Below are 25,446 nucleotides of genomic sequence, written 5' to 3'. Positions count from 1 at the left end.
CAGACAGTTTTGGCAGCATAACAAAACGAACTCAAAAATCTCCAAAATGACGTAATCTAAACAATAATTTATGAAATTAATTTTAAAAATGTTGACATGGTTTTTACATACATCTATATCTCAGTAATAAACAGTTATCTTCAACACATAGGGTATTTTTTGTACTCTATAATGGTTTTTAAATGCTTTCATGAAGAACAACTTTTTCAAAGAAAAGGATAAATTGAGAGCAAGCAGAAATGTGAAGTGCACGTGAAAGACATATTTTTAACCATGATAACTACTGTATATGTGCCTTTTTGTTGTTTTGAATTTTCTACATTTATTTATTAATTTTTACTGTTTTGATGAAAAAATATTTTGAAGTTAAATCTGTACAGTGGTCTTGCCTGCAGCACACCTTAGCCTCAACAAGATTGTTTCATACATTAAGCATTATGTAGATTTTCACACAAATTAAATTTTTTCCATGGATAAGTTTTTTATGGCATATATTCAGAACAAACATGTTCCTCTAGGCATACCAAAGTAATGTATAAGACACAAACTCATGCATTGTCCCAATATTTTTGAAGGGGTTGAGGGGATGCGTCACCTCCAAGTGACACTTGGCTCAATCCTTCCTTTGAACTGCATTGGTCGACCTCAAGGTGGCGCTACGACATCTACTGTAAAAATTTAACCCGACTGGTATATTTTACTGACATTTTCTGAATTACTCAGCATTTTAGACCAATCTGTAATAATCTACTGAATAATCGCCTTTGAAATCATGAGTCGGGGAGCAGCAGGCAAAGACGAGCAGAAATCACAGCGCCAGTGTGTGCTGTGCTTGACGGCAGCCATTCCCTCTGCTTTCACAACCTGTTGATTCTTCACATGATCACACATTTAGAATAAAGGCTTTCATAACAGAAAATTGGAGCGCGTTAGCTGAATATTCTATTCATTTGGCCTGTCTTTAAAGGCCAGGCACCACGCACACACACAGGCTCACATAACTTTATTTGGTATCTAGTCCACGGGGCGGGACTTGAGTGTGGACGCGCTGGGGCTGCAGACAAGTCTTCATTCAGCCTTCATCTGTGTGTGCGGACAGGACATGTTTTCATCAGCCCTCGGCCAAATGACAATTTAAGCATTGGGGCTGGATCAGGATTACCCCGTCAGCTAGTCCGAATGCACCGGTACTCTATGCGTCAATTCCAGGCATTCGGCGGCACTGTTTGGGGAACTTTTTGGAATATAGGACATCGTTTTTTGGCCGGTTAAAGCCCATTTTCCACATGCCTGCATTTGGATTGGTATGATCCTAATTACATAGAATAAGGTAAGTTTCCCTCTTTAGGTTATAGATGCTGACAGATTTATTGAGATTGTGTCAAATCCAGTTTAATCACGGCTAACATAATTGGTTGAAACAATAAAAACAATGAAATAATACCTTTGAAGCAAAAACAGGCTGATGTTTTTTCTTCCTCCTGTACTGTACTTTATGTGGCCTAATAAGCCTATGATAATATTGTTGGACCAAAAAGTGTCTTTTTCATCAGGAGACATTCTAACCCGAGCTCAGACATGGAAGGAGTCATCACCCATTCTCCAACCACAATCATGTGATCGACTTACTGTTAATTACATGGACATCAGTTATTTTTTTGGTCAAGTTATGAACATCGCTGTAACTTGATTGCATCTGAGATGATGTGATGATGATGTGTGAAGCTTGGTGACACTTTGCCCTACTGGCCAGCTAATGAAGAGCTGCTGAACTGTAAATAGGTTAATGATGTCTGGACATGGCTACCTGGAAAACAGCTGTTGTCTAAAGTGTGAACTAAGCACAGCAATAGTATTACATCTGGAATTCAAAAGTCATTATAGTATATGCAAGTATAGTGAAGCGTAGCGAGTGTAACATCATTTGCAAAAGAAAAGAAATAAGCCTCTTCTTCAAATCAAATCACCTTTACTTATAAAGCACTTTTCATGCAAGCAACATTCAATGCTAAGTGCTTAAATTAGGTGGCTTGTGTGACCCTTGACACCATACTCATTGTAGGAACTCTGGCTGCAAGGCAAAGACAGGCAGCTGTCAGAGTGAAGAAGAACCTATACAGTGTATTGTGTATTTGTCCTTAATAATATATTGTGTTCAGATTTCCTTCATACACTCATGTTGAGGTTTGAACCACTTTGCCAGTTTGCTGTGTCAGTGCTCAGTTTAGCCTGGCAGACGTGAATAGTGACGAGGATGTGTGCTGACAGCTGAGTGGGCCTGGATGGGCTGTTCTGTGGCTGATTGAACTGGGATGTTCACTACACCATATGCTCCTTTTACATCATGCTGCTACACCTTTGGGCCAGCCTCGTGACTCCTTTTTACCTTTCTCTTTGTTATAATAGTCTTTCAATACGTAAATCTAACCATCTGTGTTTACATTATGGGGGTGGTAAATTGGTGTATTTCTTTACGGGTAAGGTCTGCCCATATGGAAGAAGATAAGGATTCAGTTATGATTCTTAACCATAGTGAACAGCTGGGGCTGTTCACTAGTAACAGCTATCTTGACTCCATGGGAGCCCACAAATATCATTTGTAATAAAAAACTTCTCATAATCATTGAGTACAAATTGAGGGTGACCAATAAACCTAGAAATAATTATCTTAGTCTTATATAAACAAGTATAAATTACCCGGAATTCCCTATCATAGGTGCAGTTCATCAAAGAAAGACGGAAAGGACTTGCATAGAATCTTATTCATTCTTGCCCAGGTAGTCTTTGAAGGTTTAATCAGAGGTATAAGGCTCTTTTCTTAGAATTTTTATAATAAATCTCTCGTATTAGAAATAAAGAGGTGATGTTTCATTGAAAGACCTGTATTGAATGTCCATAATATTTTCCCGGAAGATGTAAGAATTAAAAAAGACATACACTAAAGTTTGACTTAAACATTAACGGTAGCAAAACTCCTTTAAAATATTAAAGACAGACCTGAACTCTTGTCATCTACATGGGAGTCAGCTGCCTTAACTACTAGACCGGCCTGTGTGATTGTTTCACGTGACTAAAATAAGGCTTCTCTTTGTTTATGCTACATGGGTTGTTGCTTTATTCTCCCCCCAAAATCTCATGAATTTCCAGGAATTTAAATACAGCAAATTTTTTTCAGGCATATTTGCCCAAAAATTTACCATAAGATACTGTAATAAATCTCAACCCACTCTTTCTCAGAATTTTGACAGTATGATCTCCTGGCTGCTGTTATTAAAATGTTTGACTTATAACCCCCTTTATATTACTGAGTATTTCACCATTATGTAAATTGTCATAATAGGCTTGCCCTATATTCAGTCTGGCATAGCAACGTCTTATACAAATGTGGTCTCTTCTCCCCTTTTCTTTGTGCTGTTTATCGTGATCTTATTCTTACTCCACTTCTACTCAGTTTGCAGCATCACATTCCACCTATAAGGTTAAACCAAAAAAAAAAAAAAAGACTTTATGGGAATTTCCTTCTCTGAAATACAACTGATTATTGTTGGTCTGCTTTTGCTTAAGCAATGCTGTGTCTTGGGTTTTGTGTGTTTTTGCCGAAGCAATGTGGTGGTAAAGGTCATTTAAGTAAAGACACACAGCCTTGTCTCTGGTCTTACAGAGCATGTTGTGGGGAAAGTAGGTTACTGGGCCAGGTCCTGCAAGCTTAAACTGAATGCTAGTCTGAATATTGCTAGAGCTGCTTAGTGTGACTGGGCATGCACAAATGGTGCAGGTCTGTGTAGCAGTGAAAGGATTATTTTTATCTTCTGTCTCTTTAAGAAAACAGAGCGGCACTGCGTAGGATGACTGTTAAATCTACATCCCATGTTGATTCATCGCAAATGCATACTAAATGGAGTGAAATGTTGACAGCAGGCTGACTAATGTCAAAGGTAGCGAATGACTAAACCCCATATCTTAACCACCAGTGGTTTTATTCCTTTCTGTGTATTCACTGTACTGACGTTTACTGTTGGCCTGCTTGCTATGACACAAATGTTTATTTATTGGTTTTATTTATTTACCAGTATTTATTTTTGTTAATTGTTCTTTTTCTTTTCTTTTTTTTAAATGTCTTTGAGGAAGTTAAAGAAATTAAGCTATTTTCTGATATACTGTATGTCAGACAATTTTGAATCATTTGGTGGTCACAATGAGTTCAGTTCCCTGACTTCTAATTGAAACTTCTCTGCAGAGTAGAGGGTCATATGTATAACAACACAATTTTGAAACCTTTCTTCATCATTTATTGTCATTTCAAAGCTTTGAGGTTATATACTGTATTTGACATGGCTTGAATGGTAAATAATTGCTTGAAGGGGTTTGATCCACTGTCCACAGTGGACCAGAGTCTGATCAAATAGTAGTCTTTGGTCTCCTTTGTGTCACTTTAGCAGTCTATTTTTTCTACAAGATACTGATTCTTGCCTTGGTCAACTTATTATAATTTCCCCAGTGGAACTACAGTTTGACGCACACGACTCTTCACGCTATCATGTTACTGTGTTTAACCTTGCTACTATGATAGACAAAATGTTCAGTTCCCCTTATATAACTGCCTCCAGACGTCATTGTCCTTGCTGCTCTCGCTGCTCTCTCTCATGAAGCATACAGCGACTGTCCTCAGCAGCTTCAGGCTCAGATCCACGGGGGCATGATTAAAACGTTTAGCTGCTTTCTGAGGAAAAAGACTCACCCGTTACGCTCTCTGTTTTAATTTGTGACAGGAAATGTGATTAAGATCTTAAGTTATCCACTTTTTCCAAAAGGTTTTTTTCTTATATCAAGTACAAACTTCTTCTACATGAGGTTAATTAGGCATCAGATGAAATTAATTCAGTCTCTGTGATTTCTTTCTCTTGCGTGTCTGGTTCATACAGCAGATCTAGTATTTTATGACAGATGACTGCAGGTTCACTCAAGAATCAGGTGTGGCCACAGGCAGTATTTTCAGTGTTTATGTGGGTGTACTTAGACTTTACATTTCAGGGTGTTGGCAATACATTCGCTTTAACACGCTGTGTCTTGGTGGGGTAAAATACACAACATATAGCAGACGATAAATCAACATGTCTCATGCTGTAATAAACCGCTCCCAGATAGACTTCTCATTCCTTTGATGATCAGTAGGTCATCCTCACCGTGTGATGTCAAGAGGCAAACCTAAATCATCAGATGTGTGCAGACGTCATAGCTCACTCTCAGCTGTGATAGCTGACTTTTTTTTGCCAGATGGGCCCAGAAAACATCAAGAGAAACCTGAACTATTAACATGAAGCTGAGCTGCTCTAACTGTGACACTGGAATGCACAGTGTACTGTTGGATAATGTTGCTTTATAGACGGTGTCTATTAATGTCTTTTGAATATTGTTTTAGCAAGAATGTGCAATGCCTTTTGGAATTGTGTGTGGAAGCTTTGTTCTGTCATCCACTGAGGGTTCAGAGGTCTTTAACAGAGCTGGAAGTGAAGGGTTTGCTCAAGGACTCTTCAGCCGGGTGAATGAATCATAAATCATTATCGCAGTGTAGCATTATCGGACTCATAGCTCAATCTGTTTCAATGTTATGAGCTGTTGAACTGATTAATATGCACATGTGATTCCATTCACAGAGATTGAGGTCCTTTTAAGTTGTGTTTTGCTTCTGAAGCATAAAACAAATGTGTTCACACACACAGCAAATACGAAAACTAGTTAAGGGGATTATTTTTTTCCAGATGACTAATGATCTAGCCTTTTATCATAAAAAATGTAGATGCCATTAGCCCACATTTGTAGTAAGATGTTAACCGTGATTACATGTGAACTAATTATGTTCTTTTAGCAGCACCATCTCAATCCAGTTTATATTGTGTCGTGTTGCTCCAATGAAATGTTGATTAACCTCAAAATTTATGAAATATTAATGCGTTGCTGTCAATAACCCTTGCTTTTCCAATATAGGAATGAAAAATACCTCCAGTTCTATTCTCTATGCTCCTTCCTTTAAAAAGAATTGATTTAGTTAAAGTGCTGAAAAAGATCAAAAGACGAATGAGTGAATGAGTGAGTGAGTGAATGAATGAATGAATGAATGAATGAATGAATGAACGAATGAACGAATGAATATATGTGCAGTTCTGTATTTGGGTTTCCATTTGACTGTTCCTTGAAAGTGATAAATGAAAAGAGGTTATCTTTCACTGCCAGCTGTTAGCAAGATTACATAAAACTACCTGAAGGATTTGGATGAAGCTTGGTTGAAGGATCAGGGAATGAGAACCAGTCAAAGTTTAAGTTGTATCATGATGCTGAGGCTGACTTTTGAAGCCTTTTGGCTGTTTTGGGTATTTATGTGATGGATTAACATGAAACTAGTTGGAAGGCACGAGCATGTGATCCAGAGAACATGGAGAATCTGTAACTTTCCAAAATTGGAGCTTTCAGCATTTTTACTTATTGTGCATAAAGTATTTGACATACTTCCATTTACTTTTAATAATTGGAATACTGACTGTGGTTTGACTTAATTGGAAGTGGCTGTTTGGCCTTGGTGGAGGTATGCGCTCCACTCGGTGCCCTTCTGTTACAAGCTGCTTTCTCCACTAAAGAGCAGAGCAGAATCGAAACAGGAAAGATCTTAGTGCTTTCAGGAGGAAGCTTTGGAAATGCAAAAGAGTGTTTCATAACGAGGAAAACTGAACAGCAATAGATAGGAATGAAGACATAAGGTAATGTTTTCCAATGACTGCTTGCGAAAGGCTACTTCAGTTCAGAACTGTGAAAGAGTGCCTGGTTGTTGTTGTTTTTTTAACATTTGCTGATGAATTCATAACTATTATATGATTCCATCTTTTAACCCAGCATGTAATGGGCTGTAAATGAATCAGCAGCCTTTTGCTGCATGGAATTTAACAAAAGATGTAGCCTATGATCTGTGCTTGAGACAGTGGTACAAAGAAAGCTGCAGTGTCCTTTCCACCCATGCTCTAGTATCGAGTGTGACCCACATTTTTTCTCACTCACTGCCTTAGGTAATCAAATCTTTTCTTGAGCAGTAGCAGACAAAAACAGGCTTGTAATAATTCTGTGATTCATTTAAAATTGTTTAAAGAATATAATTATGTGAAAATTCGAGGCTGGATCTACCTAGTGAAAGGTTGTTTTTCTTCTACTGTAGGTCTGCTTCCTTTGTTGAAGGATTTGGCCACCCACACTCAGCCCATGCTGGTAGTGAATGTGTAATTGCAAAGCACTTCAGGTGAAGTATAACCAAAAACTGGAATAGAATGACTGAAAGAAACCTACAAAATATGTTCAGTTGATTTGACAGGTCATTGCTGGTGCTGAGAAATACTGGAAAGCACTAACTCAGCACTGCATAATTTTTCTCTATTTTACTTTATATATTTTGTTGTGTTGTAAAAACCAGAAATTAATTTTTAACTTCATCATCGTAGCACTCTAGCATTATTGTTAGAACTTCAAAGATTACCCCCTTCTAAGAAGATCAATCCTGCCTTTTGCTTCCACCACCGTTGGTCTGCTCCATCTCCACTTTCACTTTCATGTATGTAACGCTGACATCAGCATGGAGGAGATGGGAGAGAGTACAATATGTTTCTTGGTTTGTTGAAATATGAGAAAATTATTCCTTTTGAATGGCACAACAACAAAAAAAGTTACGGCATAATATGCTGAGCTAATTCATCTTTTTAATTTATCTCGTGCAACGTGACTGTGCTTTGAAACTGTACATGTTGTACAGTTCTATGTACTGCACACACAGACCGTGGCAAGTGATCTGTGATTGTCAAGTGCTATTGATTTTTTTCTGTAATATGCCTCTTAATTTCTAACACATGAAAATCAGAGAAATTATGTTCTGATATAACCACACAAAAATAATACGACAAAAGAAGGTTGTTTCTACTTGCTAATTTATAAAAACAAACAGGGGGAATAGTTCAAAAGTAATTTTTGTGTCAGAAAAAGTCTTTCAGGTTTTGACAGGAAATTCAAGTTGTTTATGCATATGTAGTTATGAAGAGCATGGGGGAATGACGTGTGTGTTTGACTAAAGCGTGCAGCTGGTGAATATGTTTTAAACGGTGCTGTGACGGGATAGTCCAGCAGGTAGAGCTTCAGCAAATGCAAAAGTTCAGCTGTCACCCTGGAGAGGATTAGGGTAAAGCTGATGTTTGGTTGAGATGGACAACGCTCGTGGGAAAGCAGTGCTGAGGAAGAGGAAAATGATTTATTACTTCACCAACTGAAAGCGTTTTCCATTGGGGACTCAATCGAAGAAAATACTTAAGGGTGAAAGTCTCTAAAGGGGTCCATTCTGTGTCCTTGCTTTGCTGTTGATAAGACCCTCAGTTGTTGTCTGTTTGATTCTATCCAAATTGAATTGCATGGTGGAAAATGTCTTTCACCAAAATACAGTGTATTGTCAAACCAGCAATGAGTGAAAATGGACCAAGAGAAAAGTTGTTGTAAAAATCAGACATTTCCCGTCAAATAAGTTGCAGCTGGAGGAGTATCTGCTTCTGATGTCAAAATCTTCCCTTTCATGAGATACGTGCATTCCACATTTTATTTTACTGTATTTTTTTGTGTTGTGATTTTGCTATTTATAATAAGCAATTAATTACCTATGTAGAACCTATAAGTTGTTTATGGTACTTATTCTTCTTAAAGGGGCTCTTGAAGTATTCATTCAACATGGCTAATTCTTTACATATTTGCTGTTATTGAATTAGTCGATTGTTATTTTATAGTAAAAGAAAATCAAGGAATTTGTACTTAGTAATCGCAGCAGTAAATTATCTCTTTATCCATCTTTTATCTCGGTAGTGAATCATGCATCACTGCCATGTACTCTGTCTTGAGTATGAGTCATTAAAGCCAGAGAGGTTGTCTGCCACTAATATTCATCAGTTTAAAAAATGAGTTTCTGCATATGTGTCCATGAAAAATCTTGTAGACTTGAAGAAAATGGAAACAAGTTACTTTATAGATATAGCTGTCTTTGGCTGGGGGAAGTAGACACCACACCGTTACCATGGGAACACAGAGTGAACAGCCGTTCCACAGCCTAATTAATGACAGTCAGTACTTCAGCAGAGGGCCTCAATGACATCATCAATACCAGTATTTCACATGTAGCCACAGGGAATATGGCATAATATCTAAGTGATTATGAAAGAATCCAATTTTTCACCAGATAAATGCAAGCAACCTTGAATAAGGAACGGCCTGCAAAGAAAACAACACTGAGCATTTATTATGTAGTGAATTCTGCTTATTAGTACTGTACTAACTGTCATCTCATCATTCAACAGCATGACCTACATAAAAGAGCGGAACTAATCTCTATGTAGGCGGATGGTGAATAATGCAGTAAAATGTGGGAGATCTTTATGAATCTTGGATGTCTCACACTGGCATGGCAACTATTTAGAACAATGATTCTGCCTCATCACGCCAGAGTTGTTCAGTTTCTTTTTTTAGTTTTGTACCACATTGTCCACACAGGTTTTAAGTCGTGATAAGAAGCGATAGTGCAGATTTTTACAACTTTTAAAAAATAAAAAATTAGTTGATTTAAAGTGTTTGATTTTACATGTTATGTTGACTGGATTGTTGGAGTTTCCTGTACTTTCAAATGAAATAACAGACGTATTTTAGGTCCGAGAGTCTTTGAGGATGGAATAAAAACTCCACCCATAATTGTACAGTATTAAAACATTCACTGATGATTTTAGTGAAATCATCAAATAGTGTTTTCATTAATAGGATTATTCATCAGTTTTATTTTCTCAGTTAGATTTTTGAGCAAATTTTCTTTTCTTTACACTTTAGTGCCAAGAAACATTGTGTTATTACCCATTCATACTCATAAACTTGATAGCTCAAGAATAATTTGAGGAAATTCCACATCTGGCTTGAACGTCAACCAGGACTGTTGTTAAAAGTCTTATAAGTGCATCCTATTGCCTTTGCCACGCCAGGTCTCTTTGACATTAATAGAAATCACCTCAATGTCAAGGATAGATGTGAATGGATTGCAGAAAGACTCTCAACACTGGAAAAGGGCCGCAGTGTTCAAGCTATGGTGTCTCAAAGACTTGAGTTTTCTTATGGTGATTTATGTAAGCTTCACAAACAGAAAACTACTTCAGTAAGAGTGTTGATGCTCTCTGATACCATTCATTCTCTCCGATTACGAGCTTTTCATGAACCTCCCCATAGAAAAAGATTAGCAAACCACTTTACAGTTCTGTCACTACAAAAAGATGACTTTATGGTTCTTTGAAGGCTGGAAATGTGTAATGTTATAAGCAGATTTCTTGTTTTTGTGCCTACCTTTAAAGTGTTTTTCCCCCCACAATGTATTACAAATAACAATCTTAAATCCTTTTCATTGTGTCATACATTAAGTGAGATAAGAAAGGAAACAATGAAGTTAATTATTTTTTATAGAGTTTAGTCAGCATTTTCTTGTGATTTGACACTTTCATATTTTGAGGTCACTTTGCTCATTTAGGAACCTTCTTCTAAAAAAAAAAAGAGTTATTTAGCTGCATGAATGAACAAAGAAATGAAGGATGAAAGAGCAGTGTTGTTTGGTTAAGAGGTCTGACAGAACTTTGGCAAGACAGCATTTCAAGTTCACTTGTCCAGATTCTTCCTGTCGATGTTTTGTGAGGAAGATAAGGGATCATAGCCACTACCAGATTTTAAATGGTAGAATTAACTTGACAGTGGTGTTGTGGTTGTGCTTGTGTTGAACTCTTAACAAAATCAACATGTCTAAACAGCAATTACACTGATCTTTTAAAATTATTTAAGATGGATATGGAATAGCTGAACTATTAACCAGTAAGTTACTCATGAAGATACCTTGAAATGATCACAAACTATCACTGAATATTCATTCATGTCTTCTACTATATGCACAGGGTGGAGTTCATTTTTGAAAATGGAAGAGGCGTGAGAGGCACGGCATCCGTTGGGCTATACCTCTCTTGTGGCTTAAATATACCAGTCTAATCACTGTAAGCCACAACGTCTGTCTGCAGAAAAGCAGATCATCCCATCATTGCGAAATGATAGTACCGTATTTAGTTTTGCTCTTTTAGCCCGAAGCCGGTTATTTGGTGGGTATAGATATTACCAGGCCATTTTGCATTAATTTAATTTGAGTACATTTGATGATCAGGGGTTTCATTCCCCTTACGCGGATCCGATTAGGCATGATGGACATGGAACGGTAGGTCATAAATCTCTTATTATCCCTGCCATTAATGTAGTGCAGATTGGGATATAGGAATGTCAGCTCATCCATTTTGTCTGTAACATTTTATCTACATGGCATTGTTTCACACTGACTCACCACAAATATAAGGTGTATTCCAAGCTTGTTATTGCAGCATTTTGTGGAGGAAGTTTAAAGTTATCTTTGTCATTGTTGCTTCATTCAAAGTGGCTGCCTTAGGATTAAACTGACTGATGCTGGGCTGCAATGAAGCCCATGCTGGTGTGACCAGATTAGGAATTTTTGCCCTTGGCATCAGATGCCTGATCTTAATTAAATATGCAAAAAATGTATTGACAGAATAAAAGCAGTTTATAAATCTCATCTTAGTTTTTCCACTTTTGTTGAAGCTATTCTTGTCCTTTACTTTGAGATATACAGTACAGTGCACAGTGTAGACTGATCTGATGTATTCTGGAGATTGGGTATTTTTGTCATGTGACAAATTTTGGATTTGTTGTTCACTGCCTACCACATTACACCATTTTTGTATATTCATAATTTGCAGCATTTTGTAATCTAGTTTTGGTAAATCTGTCTATCTGTCCTGTTGTAACGATATCTCAAAGCCCTTAAAGGAATTTCTGCAAAATTAAAACAAAGGTCCACCTGGACGACAAGACTGAACTGATTAAAATTTTGGTGGTCAAAGATCAAGGTTACTCTGACCTCTCACAACATGTTTTTGGCTGTAACTCAAGACAAAAGTCAGTGCCAACATCATAATATACTGCAAAAGCAGGTTTCTGTTAATTCCTCAACACCACAGATCAGGAACAGGAGGGTTGATTACGGTCATGCACATTTGCTGTGTTTTACTGAATTGATGACACCAATCTTGAGTACTGTTCTTCACACTGCAGTGATTGTGTAGATTATAGGTGCTGCCAGATTGAAGACAGTTGTCTTTCTTGCATTTTTGACTATGTGAATCCAGGAGAATACTTTGGTTCTGTTTTGCTGCAAATACTGAACTTACAACTAATAGATACAAAGCTTAAAAAAGACATATCAAATCAGTGTGGGTCATCCCTATTTCAAAGTGTATACCCATGGGGCAGTAAGTCTGGTTTCATTTGTTAGATTAAATTAAACACACTAGAAGTTTTGCATATGTGCAGTTCTGCAGTCGTTTCTGTTCTGCTTAAGTTTCTTTTTCACAGTAACATAAATTTTGAAATCAATCAGATTTGTTCTTTATATTGGTGCTTTGTATTTGTTGCAGATATGCAAGACAACCCAGTTCCCATGTATTTGAGTACCCAGCAGTGTGACGACTGGAGAATGTCAACGCTGATTGATCGTTATATTTTCATGTAATTTTCTCCCAAGCTGATTTTTTTTCAAACTGTGTGAGTGACACAAATTATGGTAGTAAATGTGGAGTCTGTGTCATTTGTGTTGCCCAGGGGAAATTCTTTTTTTTTTGCTTTGCTTTGACTTTATACATAACACAGCATAGGACTTGCTTTTTACACATTAAAAGTCAATTCATATACCAAAACAGTGCCGAGTGATTGACTGGAACTATTTTATTTCCAGTCTTGGTTTACACAGGCTTCCAGTCTTGTGTTTCTGTCCAGATTTCGTCACCCTGAACTTGTCATTAATGCTTGATTTGCCAACAATTTCCTCATGTGGGAGCATAAACCAACAATAGTTTGTCAGGTCATTCCTGTGTTGGTGTTTAGTACTACTGGTGGTCGACTGCAGGATTCTGTGAAGCTCCTCTGATGATGTGATGTCTTTCAGCCATGTAGCTGACAGTAAAACAGAAAAACAGAAACAACTTTCATCACCACAGCATAACAAAAACTAAGAAAGGGTCAGTGTTGGAAATTGTGTATTTGCTTGCATGGATGCATATGTGAATATTTGTGTGTTTTCATATTGTATTTTGCATGGGGGAATGTGATTGGTTCTTGGGTTTCATATTCTATCCTTTTATGTGTTTGGACAAATCCTTGGTGGGTCAAGCCACTATATGAACCCCAGATTTGTGGCAATGTAAATATGTTAGGTCTGCGGAACTAAGTCCAGTCAGTCTTAGTGTTAGAATAGCAGTTTCATTACTTAAAGGTAACATAATAAATTTGTTCTATAATTTACTATCTAATCACCTTTCTGAGATGAAGAGTACACAGCTCAAAAAAAGAGGCTGACATGCACACAAGTGATTCCACAGTGCAGCTGTCGCTCCCAGAAGCATGTATAAATGCCACACAACATGCAAAGGATTGACCAAGATGGAAAAACAGATGCCATTCCATATCACATGGTGAAAGATATGCCTGCCATAGCTGCTGTGGACCGAAGTAGGTTGAAACATTTCATAAACACCTTCTACAAAGCAAAAGCTGCGTCATCGTCAAAATATTTTTCCCAAACTACGGTACACACACATATACGTCCGCGCACACAGAACACTTTTTTCGTAAGTCTTTCTAGATGTCACAGTAAACTCAGATACAACAAACTACGTCAAACTTTAAAAAACTGTTGTCTTCCACAAAGCCGATTGGGAGGAAGTCTGTGAGATAATGGCCATTACTTATTCTGCATGTTTAAAATCAAATGTGTTTCAACTGCAAACAAAACTAGACTTTGTTGTTCAGGTCTAAGTTGCTGAAGGAGCAAAGAACTGGGTGGGTCATAATGGCTCCATGTCTTCAGCTGGTTTCAGTGGTGTTCTGCGTTGAAATGGTTTACGTAATTAATTGTGAACTTTATTACTCCAATCATTTGCCCAACATAAATTAGATCCAGATATATTTTAAGTTGCATTTACACAGATTGAAGTAGAGCTTTCTTGCTGAGAGTCATCAGTGCAAACCACCATTTCACCAAGCTGCCAGGCTTTAAACCAAGAACAATTACTTGTTCTTATTGATTCTTGTGAACTCAAGTCATTGGTAGTATGTTTTGAAATTAGTTAGAAAAGATTCTAAGAACATATTAATTAATTAAATAAACCACATAACATTTACAGAGGATCAGAATAGTTTATTTCAGGGGAGTAGCATAAGTCTGATCAGTCATTGGAGTCTGAATTACTACAACAGCTGCGGTCTGAATCAGTTGTGGGAGAATGTGACTCATTACATTAGGATGGCCATCGCAACAAGTGGCCCGCACATGTAGCCTTGATTTAAATTTTCAGGGAAATTTTAATCATAAAATGTTGAATGCAGATGATTGGCTGAAGATTTGGTTGGTTTTTTATCTCTGAAACCAATGAGATTTTGTGAAAAAAAATATAGTCTAACATAAAAAATAGAACAATAATGTGAACATTTAACTGAGCAAACATGCTATGTTTGCCTCAATGACACAAAGTTAACCTGACCCGGTCACCTACATTGTCAAGACAACTCAGTGTCTCCAGTGGGATTTTACCTTTTGTTTGTAATTGAAATGCTTTGTTGTGTTTTGGGTGTAGATAAGGAGGGATTAGCACATTACTGCAGGCAGAGTATGCTGTTCATGTAATAAATAGTGGATGGAGCTACAGGGTTTCTGAGGAGACACAGGAAACTCAATGCGTTTGTTTCTGTCGGTCAGATACGTTATGGTGGATAAACACCGGTTACTGTACTGGAACACACCCAATCATGTTCGCTTGATCATAGTTATTTAACTGTACACTGCATTGGAAGGTTTATTTGTCTGAATACCTCATTATTATTCATTAGCTACAGAGCAACAGAAGGTAGGTCATGGTCACTGTTACTCAAAGCAGACACACCCTTAATGTGGTTAAATGTAAGTCAATGATAAAATAAGAAAGAAGAAAGCAATGTACTTTATTGATTCCGTAGGAAATTTTGAAAAAAAAAAGACATTAGCTGTATAAACCAAAGCTATGTTTGAAAATAAAAGGTTGTTACAGTTATTGATTCTATTTTTGAGCCAACCTCAAGTGGTCAATCAAAGAATTGCTACTTTTCGAATTTTAACATTGGGTTCAACCCATGAAGTTGAATCCAAGAAAATCTTACATTTCTGTACAGTAATTGTTATTACCATTACAATTTTCAAATCCCAATCCTGCATTGCAGTCATTTAATTTTATAGCCCTACTATTTACCTGTTATTACTTATTATTACTGACATAAAGATGAAGGTAAAGTGTCATTGAGGCAGAAACAGAATTGGTCATCCTTCAAAATCATTTGCTAAAAGGGATCAAAGAGCAATCATCAGACAGTAAAAAATTCTCATGCATTCTGAGCTTTATTTTTTCCAGTCTCATGAAAACTGGCCTTTGTCAGAAGATTCCCTATCATTTGGAAGACTTTTCTATGCAACTTAAACATCCAGTATCAAAAGAAGAGGACAATGTGAGATTATGTAAGGGAAGCAGCATTGAAGCAGGATACATACAAGTGACTCGTAACACATAGCGCTACAGCTTTGTGTGAAGAGGAAAGACTGAGAGTTCTTTTTATCAGAAGTTTATCAGACAATCAGTGCAGCCCAGAGGGAAAATCCCTTTAGTGTAATTCTCATGATTTACAAAAGGCTCAGATGCTGATTTGCTGGCTGCTAGCAGCAGTATATTCAGTTACAGAGACATTCTTAGTTGGAAAAAAAAAAATCCCCAAACTTTGGACCATTGCTACACATCAATAATTGTCATTTTTCAAATATATTTATCTGAACTGCAATCGGATAGGATTTTGCTGAAATGTTGTCATTTGTCATTTATGGATCCCACAAAAATAACCTTGATGACTTTTCTTTTTCCACCACAACACTGGCATTTCTGGTACTCAATGAAATTCATTCACAGCCATTGGATGGATTTCCATAACATTTGGTTCAAACATTGTTTTTCCTCTCAGGAGGAATTTTATTCACTTTAGAAATTTCCTGAACTTTCAGGTTTTGCCAACATCAAGTAAAGATTTTGAGTTGCTGATATTAAAAAAAATGCCTGCAAAGCCTAGTCACATTCCCTTCTTTTATATTTCTGCTGCTCTGTGTTCATAGCTAATTGAAAACTTTATTTGTGAGAGTCAACATTTAAAAACAACAACAATGCTGATCGTCAAATGTCTGTCTCCCTCCAGACCAAAAATATCATGCAGGTATGTGTTTAGCACCTCTATTTTGGTTTGAATGCCTTGACTTATCTCACAAAGGCTGTTGCCTTTTTTGTCATCATGACATGGATGACTTGTGCAAAAAAACATGTCTGTATCCACAAGCCTGTCATTTTAGGACAAATGCGTAAACACTGAATATAAAGAAGACAACATTTATTTCCGTGAAGCAGCAGAATAATAGTCTGATATGATCAATGAAATCTTGAATAACAACATTTTGGTTGATGATAAACAAGGTCACGTAAATTTCCGATATTATGTTTCCTTTGGTTGAGATTTAGTTTTTTTAAAAGCAAAAATATAAGATCACTTTCAGGTTTGTCAGTAAAAACAAACAAACAAACAAACCTAACAAACAAAAAAATTGTATCACTACTAAATCATGGCTATTATCAGTTCTAGTGGTTTTCTGTATTTAGTCATCAAAAAATTGTGTTTTTCAAAATGAAGGCGTGTCTTTTACAGTTATTGACTGCAAACAGAGCGGAATGTGCCTTTAGATTTACTGTGGTTTGTTTATGATTATAACAAACATTATATAATGTTTCTCTTCTTTCTCAAATTAACCTGGATTGTCTCAAGCGCTCACTTTTATTGTACTACTGCCATTAAGGTTCTGAAAACCTGCATGTCTACACGTGGAACTGTTTTGTTATCATTTAACAGAAGCAAAATATTTGGAGCTGGTCTTGAAATTAGTCATACAGACTACTGACCCACATTTGGGACTCACAGCAAGCAGGAAGTTGTTAAAAAATAGTCACAGGAAGTTGGGAAGGGAAAAGCAAAAATTCTCCAGCTTCTTATATTGCTCACGGGTTGGCCTGTCATCTTCATAGATTCGAATAATATTTTATTAACTTATAAACAGGGTCAGACAGGCTAATCTGCTCTGCCTTGCTGGCAGAGAGAGGCATTCTTTATCCTCAACTCCTTTAATTTCCAGACAGTGGCTTCAAGGGGTCAACTGATGTACATTTTCCATTTTCTTTGTGGGAATAAAAAAAAAATAATAAAAAAAAATCTGGATTTACCTGCATGATTAGGAGCTATTTGACATGCTGCCACGGACAAGTGGCGTTAAGCTGCGTTCAGGATGAATAGCGCGCTTTACAAACAAACACATTACATTTATAAATCATTCTCTCTGCAGGAGTCAGGATGACAGAATTGTGTGCTATTGTGTATGAAAGCACGTGTTAAAGATTACAGTGAGCAACATCAGCCAAAGAAACCTTTGGCTGATGTTGCTGCCGTCGTTAGCTGAGTATTGAGCTACCAGCTGACCTACTTTCTCTCCCTCAGCCGCTCGGTCCTGTTTACAAGCCACTGCCAGGGGAGAATGTAGAGTACTGTATATGGCTTGAAAAAAAAAAAAAGGAGAAAAAAAAAGCATGGACACAGTCCACAACTAGAGTTTACCACGAATAAGGAATTTATTGGCGTGTATTGATCAATCGGGATCGCCCAAGCCGATGATAGCTGTCAACAGCACGTTATTAACTTAGCGTTGTTATGCAATTTAAAGCCTTCATCTCGCCCGGTTCTTTTACATGTTGGTTGTTGCGCTCAGTTTCCTGAAACATCAAGGGGAAAAAAAAAATGGTTGGATTTATTAAAGTTAAGTTTGGATCTTTATTTCCTCAGGGGACCCGTTGTCCAGGTACGTGATATTCTGTTAAAGCTTTCGTTTTTTTTGCATCTCTTGACAATCGAGCGCAGAATGTTTTCATATCGCTGCGACGCTTCGTTCAGTTTAAAGCTTAAAGTTCACCAGTGTTCACGAATGAAACAAGAGGTGGCCGACCTGATCATTGTAAGACCCCCCTATAACGAGTGAGAGGATCATTTTCTCCTAAACGCAGACGGTGTGTATTCTGACTTGATGTTGTGTAAAACCCAGGCGCCTGTTAGCAACACGACAGACTCAGCGCTCTTGAATGCTGCTTACATGTTTTTCAGCTCACGGTCATCAAGTGCCCTGCTTACAAGGTTGAAATACCCTATTTTCCCCTCTTGTGCCACTGCTGATGACATTAATGGCAAAACACTGAGGTGATTTTCGTCATTGTCTCTTCTAAGACGTCAGACAGCAGAATGTGAAATACCACAACAACATAAATCAGTAAATAATCTTAGGTCAGGCTGGAAGCCTTAAATCTGCCCGAGTTCCTATTTCTCTGACTAATCTTTTGTTGTTTTGTTTGCACAGGTTTATTCACAGTTGACATGGTTTGCATTTGAAGAGAGAAATTTCCTCTATTTGAATCTTGGATGAATCCACAATTACTTAGTCATACTAACCATATACATACCAGGAGCTATCGGGGTCAGCCAGTGCAGTCACTTGACTCCCTGCTGTGTTTCATTTGTTTTGTAGGTGTGTAACAAATAGAAATGCTTCCCGTTTCCTTCCCCTGTAAGGTCAGCTTTACGCACCAAGTAGGAATAACAACACAAGCCTGAGACTTGATGCACCTTGATTTGATCAATATTTTTGATATTGGTATTGTTATCAATCTAATATATACCATGTGTCCTAACAGGAAATGGAGGAAATGGGACTTTAATTCTGTTCAAATATGCTTTCAGATTAAATACAATCTAAGCTGTAGTAACCGCTCCCTTGTTAAATTGAAAAACCAAACTTTATCAAACCTAATAAGATTTACTCAAGCTGGTCCACTTATGTTTCCCCTGATAGAAGCTGGCGGCTCAAAAGATTCAGGTTGAGATGGTCAAGAAAACGTAAACTTTCTCATACCCAGACTTGACATTTGGATTAGCAGCTGTCATAAAATGTAGCTGTCTGGATGGAGTGCAGGATTTTTGAGGTGAAGCATGAACATGAACATGATGAACCCAGTGCTGTCTTGTCAATGATCACCAGCACTTAACTTCTGGATTTATTACAGTATTATAGAAAATACACCACAAGTTAAAGTAATTTGTTCTATTGGAAGGTTGCTCTTTAATTTGTAAAGTGGCAAAAAAACGTAGCAGTTGAGAGCTTTCTTTGCTTGTGCTTGATCCTGCACCACACTCAGTGTATGCTTTATGCCTGTGTGTAATTACAGCTGAATATTGCCTTGTTAAATAATTTATTTACCACTGATTAAACCATTATTTACAAGCCAGAAATTGTGAAACTGAAAAGGGGCACAGTTTGTCAAGCCCCAGCATATAGAGTTACACTTATCTGTCCATCTGAATGTCTGGATGTTATGAGATGTGGTTTATCCACAGCTCATCTTCTCTGGACTCATGTCAGTTAAATGTGGCACATGTTATGTAGAGAAAATAAATATGTGTGCTCATTTTTAAATTTTAAGCATATTGTAATCATGTGATTTTCCTGTTAGTTCCCTGATATATTTGTTACATAGTTTGATGCATCCCTCGACACTGTTTCTATTGACTCCTGCTCCTGAGTGGTTTTGTACATTTTTATTTATTTGAAAATCAGACACTCTGTGATTCATATTTTAAGTTTCTTCTGTCTAAGTTATGTAGCAATAAACATTTGCAGAATCAATCCAGAGACTAGTTCATGGATTCCCATTTTTTGGCTGATTTAGCACTAGACAAATGTATTTGCTTCATCACATTAACAAATCCAGTACTGCCTTAAAGCGTTTCTTATTCTTGATTTGCAACATTACCCATGGACTAATATACCCAGAGATATTTCAGAGATAGCTACCCCTGTATGAATTGTCTGGTAAATCTGTGAGTGTTTGACAACTTTAGTCTCACTCCGACAAAACTCTGCACCTAATTATTTATGATATGTGGTTTTCTAGGTGCTGGATAATTGCACAAGTCAGAATTCTAATTTGTGAGTTGTAGAACAAATTAAAGATTGAAAAAAGATAATTTTATGGCTTTTATCTTGTATGACACAAATCAACACAGTTGATTTAGTACTTTGGTTTCCAGTAGATTAAGAATGAGCTGCACTGATGTGTGATTTACCTAAGAACTATTCAAAGCATTATGAGCTTCAACATCTGGCATTTATTCACCTCGTGATTTTGAAAAGACCAAAAGATTGTAGGAGTAGTATGAGGTAATGCCATCATCAAATATACAGTTATTTGCATCATAATAATATGGGAAATACGTACTTTAAGTAGAATCTGTAATAAAACACATACCGTATTAGAAAGTCTTTTCTGGGGCAATTGTCACTGAATTTGACTGGCTGAGCAGCCACACCTCAGTTACTGAGACAAAACTGGTATTTTGTCTTAGACAAGTGAAATGTCATGTCAGTGTCACTTATGTTTACTGGCAATTGTTATGAAGAGATTATCATTTAAGTTACTGACACTATCATACACAACCTTCTCGTTTGTGTTTAGCTCTGATATTCATTCAGAGCTAAACACGGGTGGTAATAATCATTAAATTGAGGCCTGTCAGACTGAGATCTGTTGTGATTCAAATGTCAGATTTCTGTATGACAAAAAACTTCTGTGTTCAAAGTGAAGTTGAGGTTTGGGATCAGGTGTTTTGTGACGCATTATGTTTTTGGGTTGTGCGTCCATCTGTTTATTTCTCTTGACACTGTTATCTCAAGGATGAGCTGATTAGTATTGACCTCCCTAACTCTACCCATAACCATAACCCCCTTCTACCCCTCATAACTCAAGAATTCATGCAGTATTTGATAAAATGCACACAGGAGTCTAAGGGCCCGGATTCCACAAGACTTGGGATGCCACTTAAGACATAAATGAAATGGTGTTATAATTTGTATGCCTCTGATTTAAAATAAAGAGTCTAAAGATAATTATTTAATGGTTTACTTTATCACCTTTGTCTATTTGAAACAGTCTGAATTCATAGCCAGCAAAAGATTAATGACAGTGTTTTATGCAGCCAACTCTTTTGGATTCAAGGTTGTAATTTGATCAAATGATAGTAAGAGCATTTTACTTCAAAAAGTCAGAGATAAAGTTTACTGAAACAATAATTTTCTTGTGAGATACTGTTCTGGCCACTAATTAATGACATAATCCAGGAACAGAAGAATAGTATGACCAAGACGCACCTTGAAACTGTGGTGATCGTGTAGATCCCTCTGTGCTGTTGAGTTGGAGATGTGTGTAAAGTCAAACACATGTACAGTATGTCCACAGAAATATTCACATTTTAAGTATTGTCTACTGTCATGGTTGGCCGGGGTAAATGCTTTTGAACTTTTGAACATTCAGTCAAACATCTGACCTTTTAAACCAATTTTCACCAGTAAGTGTCACACAGACTGTCTTATTGAGCCCATAAATGGTGTGATGTTGCGTCCGTCTTATCAGTAACTGTATCACTTTTTTTTTTTTTTAATTTTCACAGCAACTTTTCAATTTAACATTTAATCTCACAAAGTTTAACACAGAATAAAAAGTGGATCTTGAGGAAAGATGATAGCAGCTGGTTTACAAGTTTGCATTGGAACCATGTGAGTCTGTGAGGTCGGTGAAGACTTTGCAACTGATGAGCCATAAAAACCAGAATCAGCTTTATATTCCAAGCACATGAAGTCATACAATCGATGTAAGTTTCTCTTAATGAACCCATGCTGTAATAGACATGCGTCACAACAAGGTCATTAGTTTTGCTGATGCTGCACTTCAGTCAATTGTTGTTACTGGTACTCTGAGTTCCATGCTGTCTACCGAGCTCTAAGTGTTTCTTAAATGGTTCACTGCATCATGCACGTCAGCACAAGGACGATTTGCATTGTGTTGGAAATTAAATAAATACCTTTTCTTAGATTCAAAGGCTAAAAGTCTTCATTGCTTATGTTCCATATGTTTGGACACAGATGTAACAACAACTTTACTGGTTGGGAGAGACAAAAACTGAAACGCCGTAATTCTAGTGACTCCATTAAACATTAAACAGAAACCTACACTAATTCAAGAAAGAATGGTGTTATTCCTGCGCTGAGCTTCCATCTTGGATTGTATGTACATAAAGGAAAATTAACAGTCTCCTTTCCTTTTACAACTTGTTGACTTTCAGTTTGGTCATGAACTTGAACAACAGTGACCATCGGATGTTGGGTCTTTCTTGAGGACGGGTCGATAGTCAAAGGCTTTAAATACCCAAGGGCACATGTGTAACTAGACTCTGTTGTTTTTTAGCTGTTAACCTTGCAAGGTGTGGTTTAACCTCAATACATTCAAAGAATGCAGGGTGATATGTGAGGTGTCGTTTTACACAGATGAACTGTACATTGAAGCCACCAAAAGACCTAGAATTGCAGTTCTTTTAAGTTAAAATGCAGTAAATTAAATGAAATAACTACTATTATGTTAATTTAATAAATGTCGCTCATATCGGAAAGTAGACTTATTGAGTTAACATATGCCTGAAACAATAGTCTGGGATTTTTTTCCCGTGTGTCACCACATTCTTTTAGTCTCTCTGTGTCATTTGTCTAAATACAAGTTCGGCATATGCAAGTGTGGACTGCATAGCAGCAAATACAGAGTTTTTTGATTACTGTATTATTGTTTCTCTCAGTGATGGCAAGTTTGTGTCAGCATTAGCATCGAGATGGGAAGAAAGAAGTTAATTGGTTGAGGATTTGAAAAGTCATTAATTCATCTACAAGGCAATAATAATAATAATAATTATAATAATAATAACTATAATAATTCTGATTGTTGCCTGCTTTTATATCCTTTTATATTCTCTGCCTTGTAGCAGATTAACCACCTATGGAAAGCTCAGTGGCAGAATATATAAAGACAATTCATTTTACTTATTGTGTCTGTATATGTGGTGTCACTGCAACAGGCCAAGGATCTAGTCTTCTGGTTTTTAGTTTGGTTAATAATAGAAGTGTCTGCTGTGTATTGCTTAAGCTTGCCTTTTACAGACGATGTGAAGGAGGTGACTGTTCTACACTCTTATTTCTTGCTGGGTTATCAAAGGAGGTCTCTGCTTCTAATAGTTTTTCTAGGTCAGGAGAGCTCCTCCTGTGCAAAAACACTTCTTTGGTGATGAAGTACCATAACCAGGTAGTAACCAGAGACTGTTATTACACTTAATATTGTATTCTTACCAGTAAGTCCTTTAAAAAAAAAAAAAGAAATATATTTTTACAGATGAGTCTGGGATCCACATTTTTCTTCACCGTTTTCCTTAAGCCGAAAATTATTGTTTTAATTTGAAATAATGCAGTACAGTTTTCTTGGCCACTTTCACATTGTTGTAATCACTTTGTGTTTTCACAGGATTTGGTGTTTCTTCGGTGGACGTGAGGAGACATCAGGCAGCTGGTCTGCAGTAGTTGGGTGTTTTTTTTTTTAACCAATATAGAGTTCAGACAAGGTCAGTGTGAATGGGACTTATAAGACTTCAGAACAGTCCTGGTTGGGAAAGGGAGTGAGTATGGACAACCTTTCTGACTTCGGTGGCCCCTGTCCATCCACCCGCATGGAATGGGAGTAAGTATACATTTGAAGTTTCAATTACAGTACGCACACCCTAAAAAAAGTGTTACATGAAAGGGTGAAAGAAACCTGAGCTGGGTTATACATTGTATCAAATGGACTTTTGGATTTGAATATCAAATAAATTGTGTTCTTATATAATTTGCAAAGTGATTTATCATTTATTATCACTGACTTCTTAGGTGATCTTTGGAATCTCTTTAAAATAAAACCTTTATTTATGAAACACATCTCTTAAAAGGTAATTGGATATGTTTTATCCTCAATAGGTACACTGGATTTTTTTTTTCAAAGAAGAAAGAGTCTTCATCATATTCACCTTGAAATTTATTTTTTCATCAGTTGAGTAAAATAGGAACTATTTTTGAAAAATAAACGCACAAAAAATACCATCGACATTTGCCAAACAGTAGTTTAGAATGTTGCACAGATGTTATTTTATAAATGGTAGTAACAAAAAACGGAGCTAAGATTGAGAAAGTCTGAAAAGCTGTTTTTTAAGTCAATCTGTGACAGAGTTATGGTTGGCAGTGAGTGAAGAAATTCATGCTGAGTAATGAAGCAATGCAAAAATAATAGATTTCTTTGAAGTTGGCTCACAGTTTAAGGACTCAGGTTTTTCCCCAGTGATCAGCTGGTGATGCGCTGCAAATATTGAGATTCGAAATTGCATGAAATTATTAGCAAAAGTAAATTACTGGGTATTTGTATAGTTCTTAATCTGGAAACATTGAGTCAATATTTAAAATTATTGATCTTCTGCAGGACACTGGTGTTTTTTTGCAGAAAATATCTGAATAAAAACAAATACAAGTTCTTAACAGATAAAAAAACTATGAATTAGCCAATCAGGGAGCGTTTACATGAGTGCACCTTGTTCTTATCGGTCGCTGTAGTCTATTACTTATCTCTATAGCCATTAATGAACCTGTTTAACGTATGAAAGTCCACATGTGCCATTTTGGCCTCAGATAATAATGTGTATGAAGGATAAGCTGCGTGACCTCACTCTGTTCTATGACAGCAGAAGCCACCTTAAAAAATCCGTGGCTTTAAACTTACTGCTGTTATATTTCCTGTCATTACGAAAATGTGTGAGCCTCATTTTGCAGCAAGTAGTAAAAATACACCTAAGGAAGAGGTCGTTTATATTCCACAGTGACCTGTTAAACATAGGAGAAAAATAAGACATCATTCAAGTTACTGGTGTTGTAGAAAATCCCCTGAACCAGAGGCACGGGTTATTTGAACAGAATCAAGGCATTATCAGTGCATAGTTTTGCTATGTGTGTTGGCAGTGGCATGGCAGTTTTTCTCTGTGAAACTACATTTGCTTTGTTCTGTTTTCCAGCACTGGCAGCTGTGTGGAAGATTTAATGGATGAAGATGAGAAAGACAGGGCAAAAAGGTATTGGGCCCTTTTTGAATGTCTTTTCTCTGACTATATATAAAACACATTATGTGCTGTGCATGGAATGGGCGTTTTTAACTCATTTAGCCACATCTTTACTAGATTAATCAGTTATCTGTC

At 36.9% G+C, this 25,446-nt stretch overlaps 1 protein-coding gene across 3 annotated transcripts in view; it reads left to right on the top strand.

Annotated features, from left to right (window-relative positions):
* The first annotated feature begins 1,088 nt into the window (after nt 1-1,088).
* Nucleotides 1,089-25,446, top strand: part of npas2 (neuronal PAS domain protein 2) — a 38,865-nt gene continuing 14,507 nt past the window's right edge. For 2 of the 3 annotated variants that reach the window (XM_068331598.1, XM_068331596.1), the window contains exons 1-3: nt 1,089-1,330; nt 23,697-23,909; nt 25,267-25,323. In XM_068331598.1, coding sequence (XP_068187699.1) covers nt 23,854-23,909; nt 25,267-25,323 — 113 coding nt within the window. In that variant the 5' untranslated portion in view covers nt 1,089-1,330; nt 23,697-23,853. Of the gene's footprint in view, nt 1,331-17,146; nt 18,113-23,696; nt 23,910-25,266; nt 25,324-25,446 lie in introns of those variants that run through there. The other variant, XM_068331597.1, reaches the window with a different exon arrangement.

The sequence above is a fragment of the Antennarius striatus genome, chromosome 13, assembly GCF_040054535.1.
Source record: "Antennarius striatus isolate MH-2024 chromosome 13, ASM4005453v1, whole genome shotgun sequence".
In the NCBI taxonomy this organism is placed as follows: domain Eukaryota; kingdom Metazoa; phylum Chordata; class Actinopteri; order Lophiiformes; family Antennariidae; genus Antennarius; species Antennarius striatus.
Note: the sequence above shows the minus strand (reverse complement) of the source record. Positions and strands in the feature narration are given on the sequence as shown.